Genomic DNA, 22,223 nt, shown 5'->3' with positions numbered 1-22,223 from the left:
AGGATCACACCCTTTGGTTGACAACACTATAACCTGAATATCTGGGTGTTCAGTAAACCAATCCCTGACCAAGCGGCTGGTGTGGATGGGGCTTTTATCATGAACATTTTAAATTGGGTTAGGAGCACAAATGGAGGGTATAATTGTTTCAAGTAACTGTATATATTTCTCTGAATTAAGGAAACTGTCTATTCATGTCAAGTTTCCTAGGCCCCCAGTCCACAACCAACCATGGAAGCTCAGACTACAACGTCCACTTCTCAATTCCTGTATGCTCTGTTCAGCATACCTGGAGTTCAGAGGTCATCAACAAAGACGAGCCTTTGCAGCAATTGTCATGATAAATTTTTCATCTATCCAGATCACCAAGTTCCAAAACTTTGCATCTTACGCGTCATGGGTATAGTGTCTAGCAAATTTCATTCGTGCTTTCGTATTTGCCTGCGTCAGTTTTTCCCTCTTAGCTGAGATACAACACCTTATGCTGTACTCATTAAGATGACATCTCATTTCGGGATTACACGATAAACCCAGCCCCTGGTTATGTCAGCAGTTGATGTGAGTGGCTTCTCCATCACAGCTTAGACGATTCACTGATCGATCATCCTCATGAGTTACCAATCATGGTCGACTATTTCTTTGGACAGGTGGCTACAGTTCCCTTCCTATCTGATTGCCGTATCCATTTGGTCACAGTCCTAACATTGAGCCCTGTAGCTCGTGTGTTGGCTGCCATTGTCATAGCAGTGTCCCTCATGCCAATGATGGCTCCATGTTTGCTAATAACCTCAGGACAGTCTGCACGGTGTGTTGGACTATGCACTTTCTATTGGATCCAACGTCAATGAACTAGTTCCATTCTGCAAGACATAGATAAAACTATTACCCCATGTTATAATCCCAGTCAACTGTTCACCTGGCCTTACACATTAACTCGCATGTCAATTTACTTTTTTATCACCAATGACTCGTGTGTATGAAGGCGATCATTAAGTGGCAGGTAGTGGGGACAGGAGCAATGGCAGTTATATGCTTAGAACTTGGTTGTTTTATGATTATACACATATAAAACACTGGAAATAGGATTTACAGGGATTATAGATATATATTTGAGTCATAATTATCCACTGCATTACTGTGTTATGGAGAATATTGCCAATTGTGTAGTTTAGACATCGACAGTTTCGGAGACAAAGTCATCACATAACACCTAAATTCTGCTTTTAGTATAACAGTGTCGTTACTACAGATTATATGCTTCTGCAAGAGTATTACGCAGAACTTAGGTTTTACGTAATGACTGGGCTCTGTCTCCTGTGGTGGCAACCATGGTGTGGTGTGGGGAGATTCCCACATTTTTTCTTTATTAGGAAGGTTAGGTTAGTTTAGGTTAAGTAACTTTATATTTGTGTTCAAGAGTACTAACAAAATGTCATTCGCTACAAAAATGTTATACAGGAACCAAGTTTTTTTATTAATTTATTACTGGACTCTGTCTCCAGCACTGTCTAAATTTCACATTTCCCTAGGTAGGGTTAGGTTCAAATAGGTTAGAAATGCCATTATATACCACCAGTGATTGAAAATACTGGTTATTACATAAATATGGCCTGCAATATACCCTGTGTCATAGAAGGTGACTAAAAGGGGAGGGAGCGGGGGCTGGAAATCCTTTCCTCCCATTTTTCAGTTTTCCGAAAGAAGGATCAGAGAATGGGGCTAAGTGAGGATATTCTCTCTAAGGCTCAGTACTTTGTTCTTGGCACTACCTCACTGATGTGGAAAATGGCAAATATGTAAGAAAAACGATGATGAATATTAATACTATAAATTGATTCAGACCCATAAATGTGCCTGGTGTGAGGATCATGCCAACATAATATTCATCATGATTAATACAAAAGTGACAATATCAGGTCATGTGTAAACTAGATAACTCCCATAATACTTAGTCTGTAGTAAGTGAAAACACAATTTGCCCATAGCTGTCACACTCACCTCGCTTCACTTTCACACCTGCTTCCATCCATCCACCTACACACACACACCTAGTGGCTTACCCCTCCACACAATATTCGACATTAGCAACTAAATGAGTGCGTGAGAGTCCAACCCCACCAGCATAACCACATTACATCACACACACACACACACAGCCTTCCCTATTGTTAGCCCACACGTCCACAACACTACATCAACACCAAGCACATTTATTGGCCTGAATCAATTTCTAGTATTAATATTGCAGCCCATAATTATGTAATAACCTGTATTTTCAACCTCTGGCAGCATATAATTATCATTACAAATATTCGGCGATAGACTTACTTCAGTAGACTGTTGCTTCAAACTAGGGGCTGTTCCATTACGACTTCAGCCAACTCATTTGCTTCACAGCTCATTGTTTTGAGTCTTGGTCTACTTAGAATGTTTGATTACTTATTATTCAGATTTGGTTTTCATTGCATATATTGAGGAATATATGTGCATTAGTTACAACTCACATTTTGTCACCTCTAAAGACTACAGGATCAAATGAAACAAATAAATCTGTGTGTAGGCCTTTTTTAACTGTTTCCCATGAGGATATTTCAAGAAATAGGGGAAAAAGTTGCATGATGATCAAGCACTTTTTCATCTGGCTTGTATTTCTGGTAGTAAATTCAGCTCAGGCAACCCTTTTTGGACCTAGGGTGCTTATGGAAGAAACCATCTCCCATAAACCAAAATTCTAAATCTCAAAAAATATACTAAAATGTTATCACAGCAAAAAAGATCACATGTAAAATATAAGATTTCATAGATTTTCGGAAAATCATTCACTACAGGATTAAATAGGTATACAAAGCCTTATAAAAGTAAAGTACATCATATTATCTTGTATTACAGGAACATGACATATTCAAATGATATTTCTTGGTTTTAAAAATGTGCAGTTTTGCTTTACATCATGATTCCTTAACTGGAGCTAGATTCAGCACCTTAGTCAAAATTACAGGTGCACTCTTGTAGATCTGGGACTCAAAAAAGTAATCACCAGAAAACTAGCAACTTTTATAAGTAAAATTTATTGGCTAATAATCCTGAAAGAATTCCCCAAACAACCAGGAACATGCAGTAATATGATTTGGAGCAATCACTTCCATTGTTTACCCATAAATATTGCACTATTCTGAGCCATGTGACTCACTCTAACACAATTTTCCCCATCATGTGCAACTGAAATATCTTCAAAAAGATCAGCAAGTTATTACCTGGATGCACACCGTAAACAGGTTTTTATTTATGGGGGTTCCATCTCTTGAACATTGTGTGCCTCTGTGTGTGTATGTAATCTCAAAACAGAGAGAAGTATTGGTGTGAGAGAGTTTGTTGTTTTTTTGGTTTTTTTTTGCAAAGATACACACAAGTGTATAAGAGTGTAAAACATTGCACCCAGCAAAGATAAATGTTATATGAGAGGTTTCATAGGTGTAGGAGTACGGGGGGTAGGGTAGCTATCTCTCGGCCAATGTTGATTGGGCAAGCCAAGTTGTTCCCTGATGAACTGAATGTAGAAAATTTGTAAGAATTTCCTTCAGGATATTTAACCCTTAGAAGGCAGTTGACCTAATAAACTTGGAGCAGTTGACCTCGTATTAGAACTAGTCCTCGAAGTAGCTGCCTCTGCCTTCTAGGTGAAATATACAGCCAGTAACACTTGTGGTGGCATCCCAGGCACTACAGCCTAAACCTTTTCCATACATTGGAAAGTATATATCCCTGGGGATAGGGGAGAAAGAATACTTCCACTGTATTCCTTGCGTGTCATAGAAGGTGACTAAAGGGGGGGGGGGGGGGGGCGCTGGAAGTCCAACCCCTCATGTTTTTAATTTTCCAAAAGAAGGAACAGAGAAGAGGGCCAAGTGAGGATATTTCCTCTAAGGCTCAGTTCTCTCTTTTTAATGCTACCTCGCTAATGCAGGAAATGGGGAATATGTATGAAAAAAAATATGTAAATCTGTCAAGGATGCTTGCATGAAATCTCTCGTGTTACATAATGATTTTTTTTATATCACTCTTACAAGATAATATATATTTCTCATGTAAAACCATGGGTTAATTATATTTGTTTGACAAAAATGTACCCCAAAAATATAACTCTTTTGGTATGCCAGAAAAAAACTCATGTCTTGCAGAAGTGCGGCAAAATTTAAAGACATTGCAGCACATGTAAACACTAACTCAAAAGGTTGACTTGCATATCATTTTATTCAGAAAAATTTGCTCTAATTCATCATGAGAACAGAAAATATTTTTCTTTTTTAACTTTGCTTCCAGTGTGCATGAAAAATTGTTGTATCTGCCTCGCCAAAGGGTTAAAATGAATATGAGGTACTTTCTGTTGATCATGCTGAAAATTTAAGTGCTGAACAAACCTACGCATACTGAGTGTCCATTAGGTTTTGCAAACCCTTGTGTAATTTAAGATTTATTTCTATTACAAGCACGTGTTTTTGCATATATGTTTATTTTATAATTTCATTACATTTATGTACCTTTGATAATGTCGTATGGCTGAGATATCCAAAGGATCTGTTTGTACTCCATCATTCTCATGACAGAATGATTCTACATTAAGTTCAGTTTCACTTTTTCAGGAGTGTTTGAAGGGTTAAAAGATGAAATGCATCCTTGACAGTGTCTTTAAACTCGTCAGCTACTTTGAAAAAGGTCACACAGAGCCTGGCATAGAAACAATCTTTTGTCATGAGAATGATGATGCACAAACAGATTGGTCGTATAAGCTATGTAACATTACCAAATATAATGTAATTATGTAACGAATATATATATGTAGCTGAAACAAACCTGTGCCTGAGGTTGGTCTTTAAGTACACAGGGGTGACAAGGAACTAGACACTCCCATGCAATGCTGAAACCATTATATAGGTGCTACATAACTTTAAAAATTATTAGATCAATTTCCATCATTTTAACAGGAAGCTTTATTTCCCATCATTCAAAAGATCATTAAAATATCATAAAATAATTCCCTTGCACTGATGGTTAACAAGAGGAGGAAGTAGTAGGTCATTCACCCCAGCACTGTGTCGTGCTGGCTGAATCTATTTTCATGTAACACTTTCTTTTCTATATTTGTCAGTTGTTCAATACTCATACATTCATTTTCTTAACCATTTCCTTCAAAGTTATGAGGCATTTCTTTTATCCCTTCACAATAAGCTCTTCACGATCCTGATGTTACTTATGAAGTTCAATTCCTTGATGTGAGTCTATGCATGTTTATTGCCTTCAGACTTACTTTCATTAAAACTAATATTAACTCACTCATTCTGCTCTCACTTTCATTTCCATATTTTTTTTCTTCTACATTCATTTAATGCACTTTGAATGTTTTCTGATTGTTCATTAATAATCATATAAATAGGTTCACATCATAACATTTAATTTTTTGAACAAACACTGGTCTTAACTTCATTAAGAAAATGTAACAGCAAATGGAATGGCTTTTGATTATATTTGGTTGCCAATATTAGTTTGCTGTTTTTTCTGCTATCCACCTGTCCGTCTGGTTATTGTCAGTATCTGCAGTTTCCTATTTAAGGCAAGTAAATATAATATTAGATGTATCCCTGGGGATAGGGGATTAAGAATACTTCCCACGTATTCCCTGCATGTCGTAGAAGGCGACTAAAAGGGGAGGGAGCGGGGGGGCTAGAAATCCTCCCCTCTCGTTTTTTTTTTTTTTTTTTTAATTTTCCAAAAGAAGGAACAGAGGGGTCCAGGTGAGGATATTCCAAAAAAGGCCCAGTCCTCTGTTCTTAACGCTACCTCGCTAACGCGGGAAATGGCGAATAGTTTAAACAAAAAAAGAAAGAAAATGTAAAATACTTAATTTGTTGAATGTTGTTCTGTATGGGATTAATTAGTGAGCCTGAAAAGGGCAGATCGATGGGGAAATGAATTTAGGCATTTGTGACCTACAAAGATAACCAAAAATATTCACCGTGAAGATGAAAGTTATGTCAGTAATCTAAACCAATCATTATTACCAGATAGGAGAGTGAAAGTTAACTGTGAGTAGGCAAAGACATGATGTTCAAAAAGGTGGCGATGTTGTTTGTCATACTTGTAAAAGTGTCCAAGATAATGAGAGAAATTAGATTCATGACACAAAGAAATGGGTCTTGGAATCAGAAATATGCTAAACTGAATGATGTTAGTTCCTCATTACAGGCAGAACTAGTTGCATTTTAAGACGTCCAAATATTTGAAAGAAAGGGATGAACTCTGTAAAAGATTCACTGATAATATGAGACTCCACGAGTGCCCATAACAAAACTGAAAAGATAGGATGTTATAGTCGAAGATGTGCTTACTAATGAAATTAGATATAGTGTTAAGAATTTAGAAAACAAGAATTTTTACATTCCTTTGGGTACCTGCATATGTTGGATTGGTTGGAAGTAAATTATGGATGTACAAGGAATGGGATATTGTAGATTTTCACATATCTAAACGCACAGGAGAATTAACAAACAAGTTAAAAGGAAATTTAGATGACAGCTTCTGAAAAGGATATTAAAGAAAATGGTAGGAATGTAAAAGAGGTATGGTGAAATAAACGGAAGTGTAGCATAACATAAAAGTTGGAAGAATTGGCATATGGCTATTACTGTTGCTGTTTAAATACTGATACAAAAGTGGACAGGAATATGGAATAAGCTGAGGACTATAAAGATATAAAAAGTTTTACAGAAGAAAAGTGTACATGAGCATTACATTAAAAAATGTAACATACTATCTAGCTTTTGAATTAAAGGGGGTAATGTGATAAATAATGTTATAAGATCAACAGTATGTTGTTATACTTTGGAAATAATGTAAACTTGAAACTGTTGTGTGATGCTTACATATGTGAAACCAGATGAAACTGGTAATATTGTAATGCAAGAACCTCGCCATATTATGGATGAGGTCCCTTTCCTCAAGAATAAAAGTTTCAAATGGAACTGGCACTAGGAAGGGATTTCTACTTGCACAGGGACCCCCAACTCTTTGACTTTGCTCACTTTGGTTTTTGAGTTCCATAAATAAAAAAAAATTGGAAACTGCATGAAAATTATAACTGCTGCTGCCATTTTTAAAGAGGGGACTGAATTAAAAACCTGGAAATCCTAAAACCTAGTAGCACTTTAGTCCAGAGCATTTCGGATATGCAAGAGTGCACCTGTATAACAACAAAAAATATACAACCCAGAAGAGATGGAGAATTTCATGAGGAATGTCATATCATATCATGTCAATAACATATCAACATTTGAGAATAAGTATGATAAAAAGAGCAGAAAACTTGTACATATTCTTTCTAAAACATTTATATGTTCTCCCAATTCAAGTTGAATGATTAGGTAAAAGTTTGTATAAACAAGAAGCACAGACTAGGACCAAATTGTTTCTATCTTGCAAATCACATTCACAGCCTGTATCCCTTACAAGATATCAATTTACAAACAGAAGCCAGACATAATGAAAACCACATAAACAACAATTTGATATTAATGCTTGCTTACACTCTAGAAGACACCTTGAAAAGGAAAATTTTTAACTAACAAACTGACCCTTGGAATTAACAGCGATTATATTCCTAAACTACCTACTTCTCATTTACTTTTCTATATCATTGTTGAAGACATACTGAATGATATTTTCCTCTAACTCTTCCAATTTACACGTTGATACATCATCAAAATACATAAACCCTATGGTGTGTATTTTACCACGTGGCTTCAGAACCAATAGTGATCTGAATATAGACAGTTTCTGGGTGAACACAAACAACTGTCAGCCTACTTTTCCGATATACTAAATGTCTCTGTTGTTTAAATGTATTGCTACAATAACAGAAGATTAATTTATTGCATACATTCAACACATAGGAATATTACTATCTGCTGAGCTTCAAATAGTATCCAGTAGGGCACTGCCTACGTACTTGCATGGAATACACCATGATGAAAATTAAGTTTCATATCTAGGTATAAATAATGATTTACCCTATGGTAAAAACTAACACCACTCAACTTCTGGAAACTATTCAGCATTGAATTAGAATGTGGCTTTCATGAATGCTACTGTACACGAATATAAAACCATTATTTTCATGTCATATATTGGAATTTTAACACAATGTAAGCTGTCTCAAAATACAATGTCTCCTTTACCAACCTTTAACATATAACATGCTATTCAGCTGCATAAATATCATTTTTACATCCTGAATTGCAGATAATTCAAATTTATACATCTTAATAAAATTACAGAAAATATAAATAGATTAATAAAAATATACATCTCGTATAGAATATAGAAAAAGACTACGTGCCTTTGTGTCTGCAATGGAATGCTAACAATACTGATGATGACTTACGGGTCCAATCATCAAGGGAGAAACAAAATACCTATATCTATTATACATGTCTGAGAAATAATTGTTATTTTAGGGTGTATGTAACATTGGAATGTCAGCATTTGTTATTAATAAATAAAACAAGATTTTAGTTGCACAAAACTAAAAGCGACTAAATGATCAGATTAGGGTCTGACAGTTTGAACTATAAAGCCTCATCATTAGTATTGCTGTAAATCCATACTTTCCATTCTATATGATTCAATATGGATACACAATTATCCTTTGTCTCAAATGCTATTCATCCAGAAGATTTGATAGCTCGTATAAAAAAATAAAGGCCAATTCTGAATTTGCTATTAAGGTTACATTCACTCCTTAGTTGCGATATATTTTATAAAAAATAATTTATAAGGAAGCACTTTTGCCATTCGATGCATGTTTTGAGAAATCATCTGTCCTAATCTCAATTCCACGGCTGAATAACTGCAAGCGTTGACAATGAACTCTGTGGAAAAAATAAGATTGCACTGTCAGATGATTATTTTTTTTCACTATCAAACTCAAATGCTATTAGAAGCATTTTCTAAATAATACAGAAATTTTGGTAATGTTAGCAAGACTGAAAGTAATTCACATCAACAACTACAAAATTATGGGGGCAAACAAAACATTAATTCACATTTTCAATGGTTAATGACAACTTCAATAAATGTTGACTACAGAATCACTGTTCTTTGTCAAATGTTCTACAGCAGGAACTTCTGCTATGTAACTATTTCCTAACACTAGTGTCTTGGAGAGATTACACAAGGACCTTCACACACACACACACACACTCACACCTAATCACAATTATTAAGTTTTTAAATTATATCAGTGACACAGACAGTGGACAGTTCTTTGAGAGATGTGGGGATAGAGGGACCTGAGGATAAAAGAAATTAATCAAGAAAATTATCAAAAAATATATGTAAAGAAGCACTTTTATAGTAAAGAGTGGGAGATGAATGGAGTAAGATGACCACGAACATGGTTAATGCAAATGCATTCTTGAATTTAAGAAGTTGTGTGATAGTAGAGAATGTTCACAAGTTGGGCCCCTAAGAGTGTAAAATTTCCTTCCCATACAGCACATGGGCTTCCATGACGTAATGGCTTGCAACAATGACCATGATCTATGCAAGGACCCACCCAGGTTCAAATTCTGGGAATGGCAATCAGCCCATAGCCAACTAAGTCGGTCATCCTCTTCTTGGGGTAATAAATGGGTACCTGGCTTAAGCTGGGTGTGTGTGTGTCTATATATAACCCAAAGAGTAAAAACATAGGTACATATGAACTTGGTTAACACGAGACAACAAATGAGTATAAAACTCTCCCCCCATAACATACAAACAGTCACACATAATGCATATATCAAGAGAAAAACTAGATTATGCCTTGAAAGTCTGATTTCAGTACTTAAAGAAGCACAAAGATATGACTGAGAGGGTACAAAGAGCGAAAAAGATATCTGAAATTAGAGGACTAATCTCCAATGAAGGCTGAGGGCTACAAATGGGCTACCATGGAGGAGATGTAACATAGCATGACCTGATGACAGCTTTCAAGTTTCTAAATTGGCTGACCAATAATGAAATCACACAGGTCTTCATGAGATGCAGCACCAAGAGTAACCAGAAGCCTTGTCAAAAAAGCTGGCCAAGAAGTTATTTATATAGGATGTTAAGATGTACTAGTTTAGTGTTAGGGTGGTGGATGTCTGAAATAAACTAACAGATAAGACAATGAATGCTGACAGCTTACAAAAGTTTAACCTTTGTAATTTGGCCACTACAAAACCAGGCTATCACTGAACAGTATGTGAAACAAAAATAGGGAAAAAGGAATTCTTTATCTACCTTTTTTACTCACCTGGCACCACAGCTAATACCCGGGGAGGAGGAAGAAGGAGAGCAAGCTGTACATGGTAAGGGAGGAGGCAGGTGCAACAAGTAAGTGGAATGATGGTCATATACCATCACTGCATGATATATGTCTCAGTTTACTGTATTTTGACAATATATAATGTAGTTAGGGTATCAAAATGATTGAACAACTGAATAACTTGCATAAAAAAGGTTAAACAAGTTTACCTACGAATTCCCATAAAGCTTACACTTCAATTACAAACTTCCTTGCACTAGACTTCCCTTGCCCACCACCTTTACCACTGAAAGAAGACTGGTACAGTACTGGAAGACAGAAACATACATGAGTCCTCCTCATGGTGCCATAAGTCCTACTGAGAACCTGAGTGATGTGTGGATGGTAAGAGGAGGCCCACTAAGTCATGTGATGTGGTTTACAAAAGCTAAACGTGGCCAACAATTCATTACAATGAAAAAGAAATCTTGTCTCATATGATGTATGTCATAGTTAACTGTAAGCCATCAAATGATGTATGTTGCAGTTTAAGGCTTAACAAAAAAATGCTATTTGATGGCAAAGAAATTCAGATGACAGGTCCGACGAGTGTAGAACTCTCTCCCTGTAATGCACAGAATATATCCACATTTTTTCACCCTGGATTCAAGCAGAAAAGACATATTTTACATCTAGTGAGGAGAGAGGAATACTCAGGGAGTCTCTAGACAACTTGAAACTGAAAATAAAGAGAAAGTATAAGATGTAAATTAACCAACATTCCTTGGTGCAATGTAGAAAAAAGGTCACTAAACATCAGTTGCTATACATGCTGGTTAGGAAATCCAGTGTACTAATTATTCTTAATCATCTACAAGCCACGTACTAACTATAATAGGTCAGTATACTAAGACGCAAAGCTAGCTCTCTAAAGCATAATGAAATATAATCAAGAGAGAGATAATGAGAGGATGCAAAGTAAACCACATCAATAGTAGTCTTAGACTCTAACCAATAACATACAGAGATTAGCATTCTAATAATTTTGAGCTGTTGGAAATAAATCACTTTGGAGATTTGATGGATACATGAAGGACAGTAGTGTATTCCATGAACCAGGCAACCAAGATTCTACAGGAAGAATACAGGTGCAATAAACTGAAGTGGGATAAGTTTTGTTTCTTAACACAGTCCGTCCTCATACATTTCAGGAAAATTAAAGAACATGGTAGTAGATAGAAAGATGAAAAGACCAAATGAGACAGTGAAGTAAGATTCTGATATTGATTTTTGGGAGTTTCCCCAAAAAAGAGAAATAATAAGTGAGAGGTAATGGGATCCCTGGCAGCTGTTAGCACCCATGTAAGGAGACGGGATATCACCTATTCTGCCCTAAGGGTTACATAATAATGCTGAGGAGGAAAAGATAGGGTAAAGGAAGAGGAGTGGGCCTCTTAATAAAAGATAGTCTAAGTTTCAAGAAATTATGGAGGAAAAAGTTTCAATAAATTGTGGAGGAAAATTGAATAAATAAAATGAAATAAAATAAAATTATTGATAGGAAAAGTGTACATAGGTAAGAAGTGCATAGTGGTGGTAAGATGGGATAAGTGAATGTAGGTAAGAAGCACATAGTGCTGTTAACAGTACATAATCATCCAAAGAATATGAATGATCCAGAACAAATATACAAGAATAACAGGGAAGGAACAATCAGGATGGTACATGAAGCAGAACAACACTCACTTCTGAAGATGTGATAGAGTAATGATAATGGGGAATTTCAATTATGGAGTAACACTAAGGAAAAAAGGATTCTCATGGTGAAAGGGGGGCCATGGAGACAAGCTTTCAGCATACACTGAAAAATTTCTTATACCATGTCAGTGAACACTTTTGAATGAGAGGAACTGATATACCATCATTGCTAGTTCTTATCTTGACACATACAAGAAACACTTTTGTGAAAAATCAATGAAAATGATGTACTTATCATCACTTTCATCTATTCTTCTTATTCTTCTTATGGCTTAATGTACTATTTGTTTATCTCAAGTAATGAGCATTTACTCACGTTGCTCACACAAAGAAATGTGGTCTATTTCTCTATCATTTTGTCTTTCTGATTTTTGTTGGTCTCTGTCTGTGTGTAGCACCCTATTTTCACCTTTTTGTACAGTATGGAGTTGGAGTTCTACATTCATGGGGCCCCCCTCCGGTTGAACTCTACTGTCATACAAATTTCTGAACTTTTGTATGTTGTCAACATTTTCATTTTCATCATTTGGTTTGTTCCATTTACTACCCTAACACTTTTCTGATCTCTGACATCTTTGCAAAAAAGTTTTTTAATTAGTTTCTTGTGCTTACAGATTATTTGTGTTGCTACAAAGAGCTTTAATAACACAAGAAGAGGCATGCTTTGCACCTGAACTCGGATATCTTTTTCAAAAGGCCTCACGACATGTGATTGGTTCTCAGTGAATGTAGGTTTGCGGCAGGGGTGTGTGATGTCTCCATGGTTGTTTAATTTGTTTATGGATGGGGTTGTTAGGGAGGTAAATGTAAGAGTCCTGGAAAGAGGGGCAAGTATGAAGTCTGTTGGGGATGATAGAGCTTGGGAAGTGAGTCAGTTGTTGTTCGCTGATGATACAGCGCTGGTGGCTGATTCATGTGAGAAACTGCAGAAGCTGGTGACTGAGTTTGGTAAAGTGTGTGGAAGAAGAAAGTTAAGAGTGAATGTGAATAAGAGCAAGGTTATTAGGTACAGTAGGGTTGAGGGTCAAGTCAATTGGGAGGTGAGTTTGAATGGAGAAAAACTGGAGGAAGTGAAGTGTTTTAGATATCTGGGAGTGGATCTGTCAGCGGATGGAACCATGGAAGCGGAAGTGGATCATAGGGTGGGGGAGGGGGCGAAAATTTTGGGAGCCTTGAAAAATGTGTGGAAGTCGAGAACATTATCTCGGAAAGCAAAAATGGGTATGTTTGAAGGAATAGTGGTTCCAACAATGCTGTATGGTTGCGAGGCGTGGGCTATGGATAGAGTTGTGCGCAGGAGGATGGATGTGCTGGAAATGAGATGTTTGAGGACAATGTGTGGTGTGAGGTGGTTTGATCGAGTAAGTAACGTAAGGGTAAGAGAGATGTGTGGAAATAAAAAGAGCGTGGTTGAGAGAGCAGAAGAGGGTGTTTTGAAATGGTTTGGGCACATGGAGAGAATGAGTGAGGAAAGATTGACCAAGAGGATATATGTGTCGGAGGTGGAGGGAACGAGGAGAAGAGGGAGACCAAATTGGAGGTGGAAAGATGGAGTGAAAAAGATTTTGTGTGATCGGGGCCTGAACATGCAGGAGGGTGAAAGGAGGGCAAGGAATAGAGTGAATTGGAGCGATGTGGTATACAGGGGTTGACGTGCTGTCAGTGGATTGAATCAAGGCATGTGAAGCGTCTGGGGTAAACCATGGAAAGCTGTGTAGGTATGTATATTTGCGTGTGTGGGTGTGTGTATGTACATGTGTATGGGGGGGGGTTGGGCCATTTCTTTCGTCTGTTTCCTTGCGCTACCTCGCAAACGCGGGAGACAGCGACAAAGTATAAAAAAAAAAAAAAAAAAAAAAAAAATATATATATATATATATATATATATATATATATATATATATATATATATATATATATATATATATATGTGCACTTGGTTAAAAAGTATCCGTGCACAATATGTGTTACACATTATGAAACATGGTCCAACAGATACTGAGAAATTTGTGTCCATTTACATGAATGATATATAGTATATATGCACTGAGACTGTTGTCTGTAGCATCTGTATGGGTATGTCTCCAAATCTACAGTGCTGCTGTGTTTTGGTGAACACCAAGCTGCCAAGCAATATCACAAATGCAATGGTCCTCATTACTGATGACTACAATAGCTCTGAGTATTACCTGTGAGGTTTCCTATGCGATTGGCATGGCCATGACACTGTTGGCCAACAATGACCATGTGAGCTGAAATGCCACAGTGTGCTTGTTCCATGAGTCGAGTAATGAAACTGTGAACCTAATCGCATATTTCACAATGTTCACTGTTTGGCTCAAACCTGACAGACCAACCACAGCTAAGTATACCAACCCTCCCACAATATCAGGAGTTGGTACATAATATGCAGTAATATGTGTATCTATTCTATCTAGCCATATATCTGATGCCTGTTCCCTTCCCGAACTCCCTCAAAAGGGGTGGCCACAGCAATAGAATCTCCATAACTAGTGAACTCCAGTTCCACTTCATAGCCTTTACACCTCACCCTTGACAGGCCACTGGAAGGGGACAACTCTAGCGCAGTGTTTGCAGAAGCTTCTACATAAAGTTCCTACTGACTACTCCTACCTAATGCTCTTGCCTAATGTTCCTACCTACTACTTCTACCTAATGCTCCTGTTTAAATGTTCCTATCTAATACTTCTCTCTATTGTTCCTACCACTTTATGCCTTGATATGGACTTTTAACTGTGATTGGAGCCTTCATCATCAAAAAAAGAAATAATAAAGGCCAAAAGGCAGGGCTAGCATATGCTGCTCACCGCAGGAAAATCTAGAGTTACAAAGAATGGGCTGTATGAGTTAATTGTTATCAACTGTTATGCATGACAGAGAAAGATTGTATGTTTGTGGACAGAATGTCAGTTGTCCACATGTGGATCAAGCAGAAAGAAAAGACAGGTACCTGAGTCAGAGAAGTGCAATTTGACAACCATGGAAGTGCTGGCTCACTACACAGCTGTCACTAACCCTCCTATTACCTCTCTGGTCACTGACTGCCTACCACCTACTACCTATGTATATGTAAATGATATATAAGTCTGTAAAGATCACGGTGTATATATTTTGAATTCACACCAGGAAAAAACATAAAAAAGTGTGTACTGATATATAATGATATAAAATGATATACAATGAGAAATTGTGCCTGGAAAACAAAACTATCACACACTGGTTGTCTGTCTACCTTGACATTTTGAGATTTTCCTTTATTTCTGGATAATGCTGTTCATAACTTTACCTCTAGTAAAAATGACGGAACATAAACAATGTTAGCATAATTCCTGCAGGAAGGGGTTGAGCAAGATGTCTAGAGTAGTCAGATGACTGCAATTAAATTTTCACTATCCTGTTTCCTTATTCCTCCTTTCTACACAGTTCCTGTTTTTGTTTTGTTTTTCTTTTTTTTTTTACTTTCCACTATTACAGTGTAAGTTCTGTGTAATTTTGGTGGTTCAATACAGTTAATGTGAATTGTTTAGTTAGGTTAAAATGATAGGTAAACATAGTAAGACCATTAGCATGGAGCCTCTGAATACACCTGCTAGAGTTACCCTTTTGCCTGTAGCCTGTTATGAGTAAGGCTAAGAAGCAGCACTGGAGTTCACTAGTTATGGAGACTTTTGCCATGGCCACCTCCTTGAGTGAGTTCCCATAGAGACCAGGGATCAGAGATACAGACAGGCTGTTTTTGACCTTCGGCTCTTAACCCTAGATTGAAATATACGTAACAGCACATCTCAATTTAAGAAGATATTCATACCCCAAACCTGCATTTTGGTGTAGTTTTGGTGATTCAATACAGTTAATGTGAATCATTTTGTCTAATTTGGTAGAAATATTAGGTAGCAGTTAGTAGGAAAATTAGGTCGAGGCCTTTGAATACACCGGTTGTTCTCTGCATGTGGCCTGTTAAAGGTAAGGCTAAGAGGCAGCACTGGAGTTCAATTATTATGGAAACTCTTTTGCCATGGCTACCTCCTTAGGGACGTTCCCAAACGGAACAGGCATCAAAGATATACACAGACAGATTGCTTTTTGGCCTTTGGCCCTTAACCCTATATTTCTATTGAAACGTACTATACATGACATCGGATTTAAATTTAACGTGGTATTCATATCCCTAACTTGCATTTCCGCAAGACCTTATTGTATACATATACATCATTATAATCACATATAACCCAAGGACACTTTTTATAGGACCCTGCATCTTCAAGGCTTTACAATCAGAAGAAGGGAAAGTTCCTAAAAGAGACTATACCGTACCTCCTTTCGTCAATTTATGATGAAACAACTTACCAAAGATGACTTTTCATTTGAGTGTAACCAAAAGCAGATAGAGTAATAATCCCAGAAACCATTTAAAAATACAGAGGCTCCTCCAGCCCCAAAGTTTATGCTATATTCTGTAGTGGGGACAGGATGGACTCTAAAAGGAAAATTTCTCTGATGTGATACTACTCTGTTTTGTCAACTGATGTTGATACAGCCTCGCCAGACAAGACTTTCTACCTTGCAGACTAACTTTAAGTAGGTGGACCCTTGTAACACCATATGTTTTGACTTTCTTTCATACTTGTTTGTCATTTTCCACATTAGTGAGCTAGCCCCAGAACAGGCAAAGACATGGCCTCATTTGATCACATCCTTTCTCTAGCTGCCATGTGCAATGTACTAAAAACACAACCCCCTATCCACAACCAGGTTCCATAGACCCAGGACCAATTTCTAAGAAGGAGTCCTGGTGTTACCTAAGACCTTTCTAAAGGCTCCTGCAGCCCAAGGCTGTACTACTTCTGGCAGTAGGGCAATATACACTCCCTTAAAGTGAGAGGTTCTTTGATACAGCTTTGCTAAAGATGACTTTTCACACATGGTGAAAGTTCAAGCAGAAATATTCTTTCATACTTTCATACATGTCAGCCACTTCCTGTGTCAGCAAGGTAGCACTAGGAATAGATGAAAAAAATGGCCTCATCCACTCACAACCATTCTGTAGCTGTCATGCACCAAAATCTGATCCCCTTATGCACATTCGGGCCCCAGAGACAACATGGTTTCTTACCTGACCACTTCATATGCCTTAGTTCAGCCCACTGACAGCACATCATCCCTTTAAATCACATTGTTTTCAATCTGCTCAAACCCTTGCTTGCCTTGCACCCTCCTGCATACCCAGGCCCCGAACCTTCAAAGCAACTTTCATTGCATCCTTCCAACTCCTTACTGGTTTCCTCTTTTTTTTGTTCCATCCATTTCTGACATGTAATCCTTTCCTCTGTTATCATCCCCATATGTCTAAACCATTTCAGCACATTCTCTTCAGGTCACCCATATATACTCCTCTTACATTTCTTATTCTATCAACCCTTCTTACACCATATAATGTCCACAAACATTTAATTTCCAACACATTCCTCCCTTCTTTTACATTTTTGCCTTAAGCCCACCCTTTGCATCCATATTGTACTGAAAAGACCCTTGTAACATCAAACATACCCAGTGACCTCTCTTTCCATACATTTCTCAATGCACCCATGACCTTTGCCCCCTCACTGCTGCTTTCATGGTTCCATTCACCATCATATCCACTCCCAAGTATCTAAAACACTCCACTTCCCCAACTTTTCTCCATTCAAACTTCTTTCTTTCTTTCATACTATTCGCCATTTCCCGCATTAGCGATGTAGCATTAAGAACAGAGGACTGGACCTCTGAGGGAATATCCTCACCTGGCCCCCTTCTCTGTTCCTTCTTTTGGGAAAAAAAAAAAGAAAAAAAGAAGAGAGGGAAGGATTTCCAGCCCCCCGCTCCCTTCCCTTTTAGTCGCCTTCTACAACACGCAGGGAATACGTGGGAAGTATTCTCTCTCCCCTATCCCCTATCCATTCAAACTATTACTCTAAATATCAGTCTCTCTTCATGCTAAATGTACTAAACTTGCTTTTATTCACATTTGCTCCTAATTTTCTTCATTTTACACATTCTTCCAAATTCAGGCACCAACTTCTGCAGATCCTCACCTGAATCTGCTACCAGCACCATGTCATCAACATACGTATAACAGGCCTCTTCCCACATTCATAAAACAATTAAAGAGCCAAGGTGACATCACACACACCTGAAGCAGACCCATCCTCACCTGGAAACTCTCATCCTCCTCTTACCCTACTCGTACACATGCTACCAGCACCTGAAGCAGGCCCACCCTCACCTGGAAACTCTCATCCTCCTCTTACCCTACTCATACACATATTACCAGCACCTGAAGCAGACCCACCCTCACCAGGAAACTCTCATCCTCCTCTCACCCTACTCACACACATGCCTTACTCTCTTGATAAAAACCCATCACAGCTTCTAGCAGCTTTCCTGCATCTCTACCAACCCTATCATAAGCTTTCACTACATCCATAAGTGCCACATACAGGTCCTCCTGTTCCTACAAGCATTTCTCGCAAACTTTCTTCAATGCAAACACCTGATCCCCACATCCTCTACCACTCATGAAACCACACTGTTCTTCCCCAAGTCTGAAACTCTGTATATGCCATCTTCCTTCCAGTCATTAATATCTCAGACAACTTCCCAGCTACACTCAACAAACTCTTTTTGATACATTTTCAACATGTACCACTACAGTGAGGTAGTGCCAGGATGAAACAGAGAAATGGCCTCATTCACTCATCCACTCTCTAGTTACAACATACAATGAAGTGAAACCAGAACCTCCTTACCACAATCAGACTCCGCAGACTTTACCCTGATTTTCCCGAATTGCTTCACATGACCTGGTTCAGCCTATTGACAGCATGTCTCCGATATGCTCTATCCCTTACATGCTGCATGTTTCATTTTTCTCTGTATGTTTATTGGTTCACTTTAAGAGATTTCTCTTTGTACATGGTTTTCACAAAAATCCAATAATGCTCCCTTACCACACTTTCCCACTCACCCAAGTATACTCTTTTTAAACCAGGAATTCCTAATCACTAGTCCTTTTTCAAAACAACTCTGCAAGCTGTTCACCATTGCCATTCACCTTACTAAATACCTACTGCCTCCCAATTATGCCCTTAACAGCTGTATTACTCACTTTCACATTTATATCACCCATCACAAACCTGCTGACACACTCACTTTGCCACTCCCAATGCACTTGACTCCCTTCTTTTTGTGGCCAGGTGCATTAACACAAATAATCACCTATCTCACACAGGTGCATTAACACAAATAATCAACCATATCACATAATCTATTTTAATTTTTACCCACATCAATTTGGGGCTAACTTCTTAAGCTCTTTCACACATTCCCACAAATCCTACCTCAACAATAGTGCTATTCCTTCCCTAGCTCTTGCTGTCTCACTAATCCCTAACTTTACTCCTGAAGACATTTCCAAGCCATTCTTCCCCTATATTTCACTCAGAAGACATTCAGGTTCCTTTCCTCACACATACTACATGTCTCTCCTTTCTTTTCACCTTGGTTACATCCACACACACATTCAGAAACCCTAGCCTGGCTCATTCTTTTATTCCATTCTTTAGAAACTGAAATACAAGAAAAGTAAAGTTTCTAGTCCCCCTTTCCACCACTCCTATCCCCACGGATAATCCTCCTCTTCTCAACAAACTTATACCTCTGTACCTTGAACATTCACTTTTGATCCCCTTGCCTTTATACAGTGGCTCTATACAGGCATTTTGCTAATCCTCAAGCACCATGCCACCAACCAAAAATACACTGGAAATCCTTAACTAACCAACCAACACAGCAACCCCATTTCTTAAGAAATTCAGCTGCAATCCCATCCATTCTACCCACTTTGCTTTCACCACCTCTTCTCTTTTCATCAAGCCACCTTCCACAACTCTCTCACTTCGCATACCTCTATATCCAAATCATACTCCATCTGCCCCTACATCAATGAAAATTTTAACATCCCTTCAAAATAACTCTCCCCATCTACTCTTCAACTCATTTCTGTTTGTTACCACTTTCGCATTTAACCCCATCACCAATTAATCCATTTGTTTCTTATTTTTCTCATACTAGTAACTTCCTTCTAAGATATTTTCTTAATTCTCCCAGAAATTTGCTGATACTCACAAACCTCAACTTTCGTTTGCCTTCTTTTTAGCCCCTATAACTGTCTCTTCTTATCAGCAAGGTGGCCAATAAAGTCTCCTAAATGCAACTTTAACCCTGCACAGTTTTGAAACACTAATACATGCTCATACTCTCAATACCTATATACCTTCCAAATGTGTTTTTCCATCACAATCTACCTTGCCTCACTCGTAATCTCCATTCACCCTCATTTTAGTATATTGTCTTAGTCATCTTTTTCAGACCCAAATTATCTCATCACTTTAGCCTTCGCTGTCACAGCCACATTCTTTTCATTTACACACCCCAAAACATAAGAAAGCGACCTGCAAAGCTTGTAAGTTGAGGTTTCAACTTCTTTCATCAGATTCATATGTAGACTAAAAGGATGCATATCCAACCTCAGTTGGACAGCTAACATTTCAAATATGATACCTCATGGGAAAATGGTGAAAACTTTTTGGTGATGTATTAAAGTTGAGATCTTCACATCATATACAATTCTAAAACATCTTTGTACATGAACCTAGTCCCTTAAATCATTTAATTCATTTACTTACCTTAGTCTAAGAGCTGGTTCTGTTAACTGTTCACCATCACAGTTCCAGGAAGACTTAGGGCCAGAGACTTTTGGTGTGAAGTGAACCTCTTGAACACGGTGCATGTTTACGTGATCTAAACTTAGCTGGTGGAAAGATATGTCAATTAGTCTAAATAAAATATTACAGCTATATCAATTAATGCAATTCTTTAATTTCCTTAACAACTGGTAAAAATGAGATGAGTTTTCACTTTTCATTTAAATCAAATTTGACGGGTACAGTTGAAAGACAAACACCTTAACATGTTAGTATTGAACTGCACTACTGCATATCACTTCATCTCCAATCCATCTTGTTTCTATGATAGTGGCATGCCATATGAATCATTCAGTTTCACATTTCAATATAGGGAACTTAGAAATCTTAGTTAGGTAAAGCCACAGAATTCTAATACCAATAAAACAGAAGCAGGTAACCTGAATACGTCACATTACAATCTCATTTCATTATTTGGCAGATGAATATACTTTTGCACAAATATTTTCACATCATTTGCTAAACTTACCACAGATACTGTATTTGAAAAATCTACCCTTAACAGGAAAGTCCATTTATATAACACTCATGCTTTATACATTATTTTTGCACACTGTAACATCTCCCATTTGTGTTCCAAACTTCAAGAACTAAAGTTTAGCTCTCATGAAGATACTAGTCCTCAGTGAAATGGTATCATGTTTGTGGAACTACTCCTCTACTGTCTGGGCACTGCCTATGCATCCATGAGATGCCACAGTCCATTGTCTGCTCTAAGTGGAAATGCTAAGAATAGCACAATGCACGGGGCAAGATCAACTGCTTTAGTAAAAGCGGTTCATGCACCTGGACTTCCATATAATCACTTACTTCTATCTCAGTCTATTCTATCAATTCTGGAACTAGAAATAGTACTGGGAAAATAAAACCCCATGGGTTAAGTTATACTATTCAATCTACCATCAGGTGCCCTTGCTACTCAGTGAAACGTCACTCAAATTTATGGAACTCACTGCTCTATTGTGTGTGCACCATTCGGACATCCAAATATTGCCACAGTACATTAGTTGCACCCCTATGTTATTTCTGTTTTACCCATAAAATGGTGTCCAAAAAGCATCCAAGATCAAGTGATGAACGTTGTAATGCTTGTGGTACAAAAGGGTTGCATATCACAGATTATGCTTATGATTCTCCTGAAAGTAGTTATTCAACTGAAGTTAGAGAAAGGTGCTTCACTATACAACTTGAATGACTTCTGAAGTTTGTACCTCAAGGAGTTATAACATAAGCAGCAGTGTCAATAACTGGTGAAGTTCTATGCTGGGAGTGACACAAATAAGGGCATTGCTCAGCCTGAGACAATCTATGGGGCAAACTGG

The 22,223-nt window shown here is 37.7% G+C and overlaps 1 protein-coding gene across 1 annotated transcript in view; it reads right to left on the bottom strand.

Moving 5' to 3' along the window:
* Positions 1-2,549: 2,549 nt before the first annotated feature.
* The window catches only part of Cerk (Ceramide kinase), a 220,358-nt gene continuing 200,684 nt past the window's right edge, over positions 2,550-22,223 (bottom strand). The window contains exons 8-9 of the mRNA XM_071672277.1: positions 20,824-20,948; positions 2,550-8,921 (exon numbers count right to left, since the gene is read on the bottom strand). Of these exons, the coding sequence (XP_071528378.1) occupies positions 8,822-8,921; positions 20,824-20,948 (225 nt within the window). The 3' untranslated portion in view covers positions 2,550-8,821. The remainder of the gene's footprint in view (positions 8,922-20,823; positions 20,949-22,223) is intronic.

This window comes from Panulirus ornatus, chromosome 17, assembly GCF_036320965.1.
Source record: "Panulirus ornatus isolate Po-2019 chromosome 17, ASM3632096v1, whole genome shotgun sequence".
In the NCBI taxonomy this organism is placed as follows: Eukaryota; Metazoa; Arthropoda; class Malacostraca; order Decapoda; family Palinuridae; genus Panulirus; species Panulirus ornatus.
The sequence above is the reverse complement of the archived record's forward strand: the minus strand, read 5'-3'. Positions and strand labels throughout refer to the sequence as shown.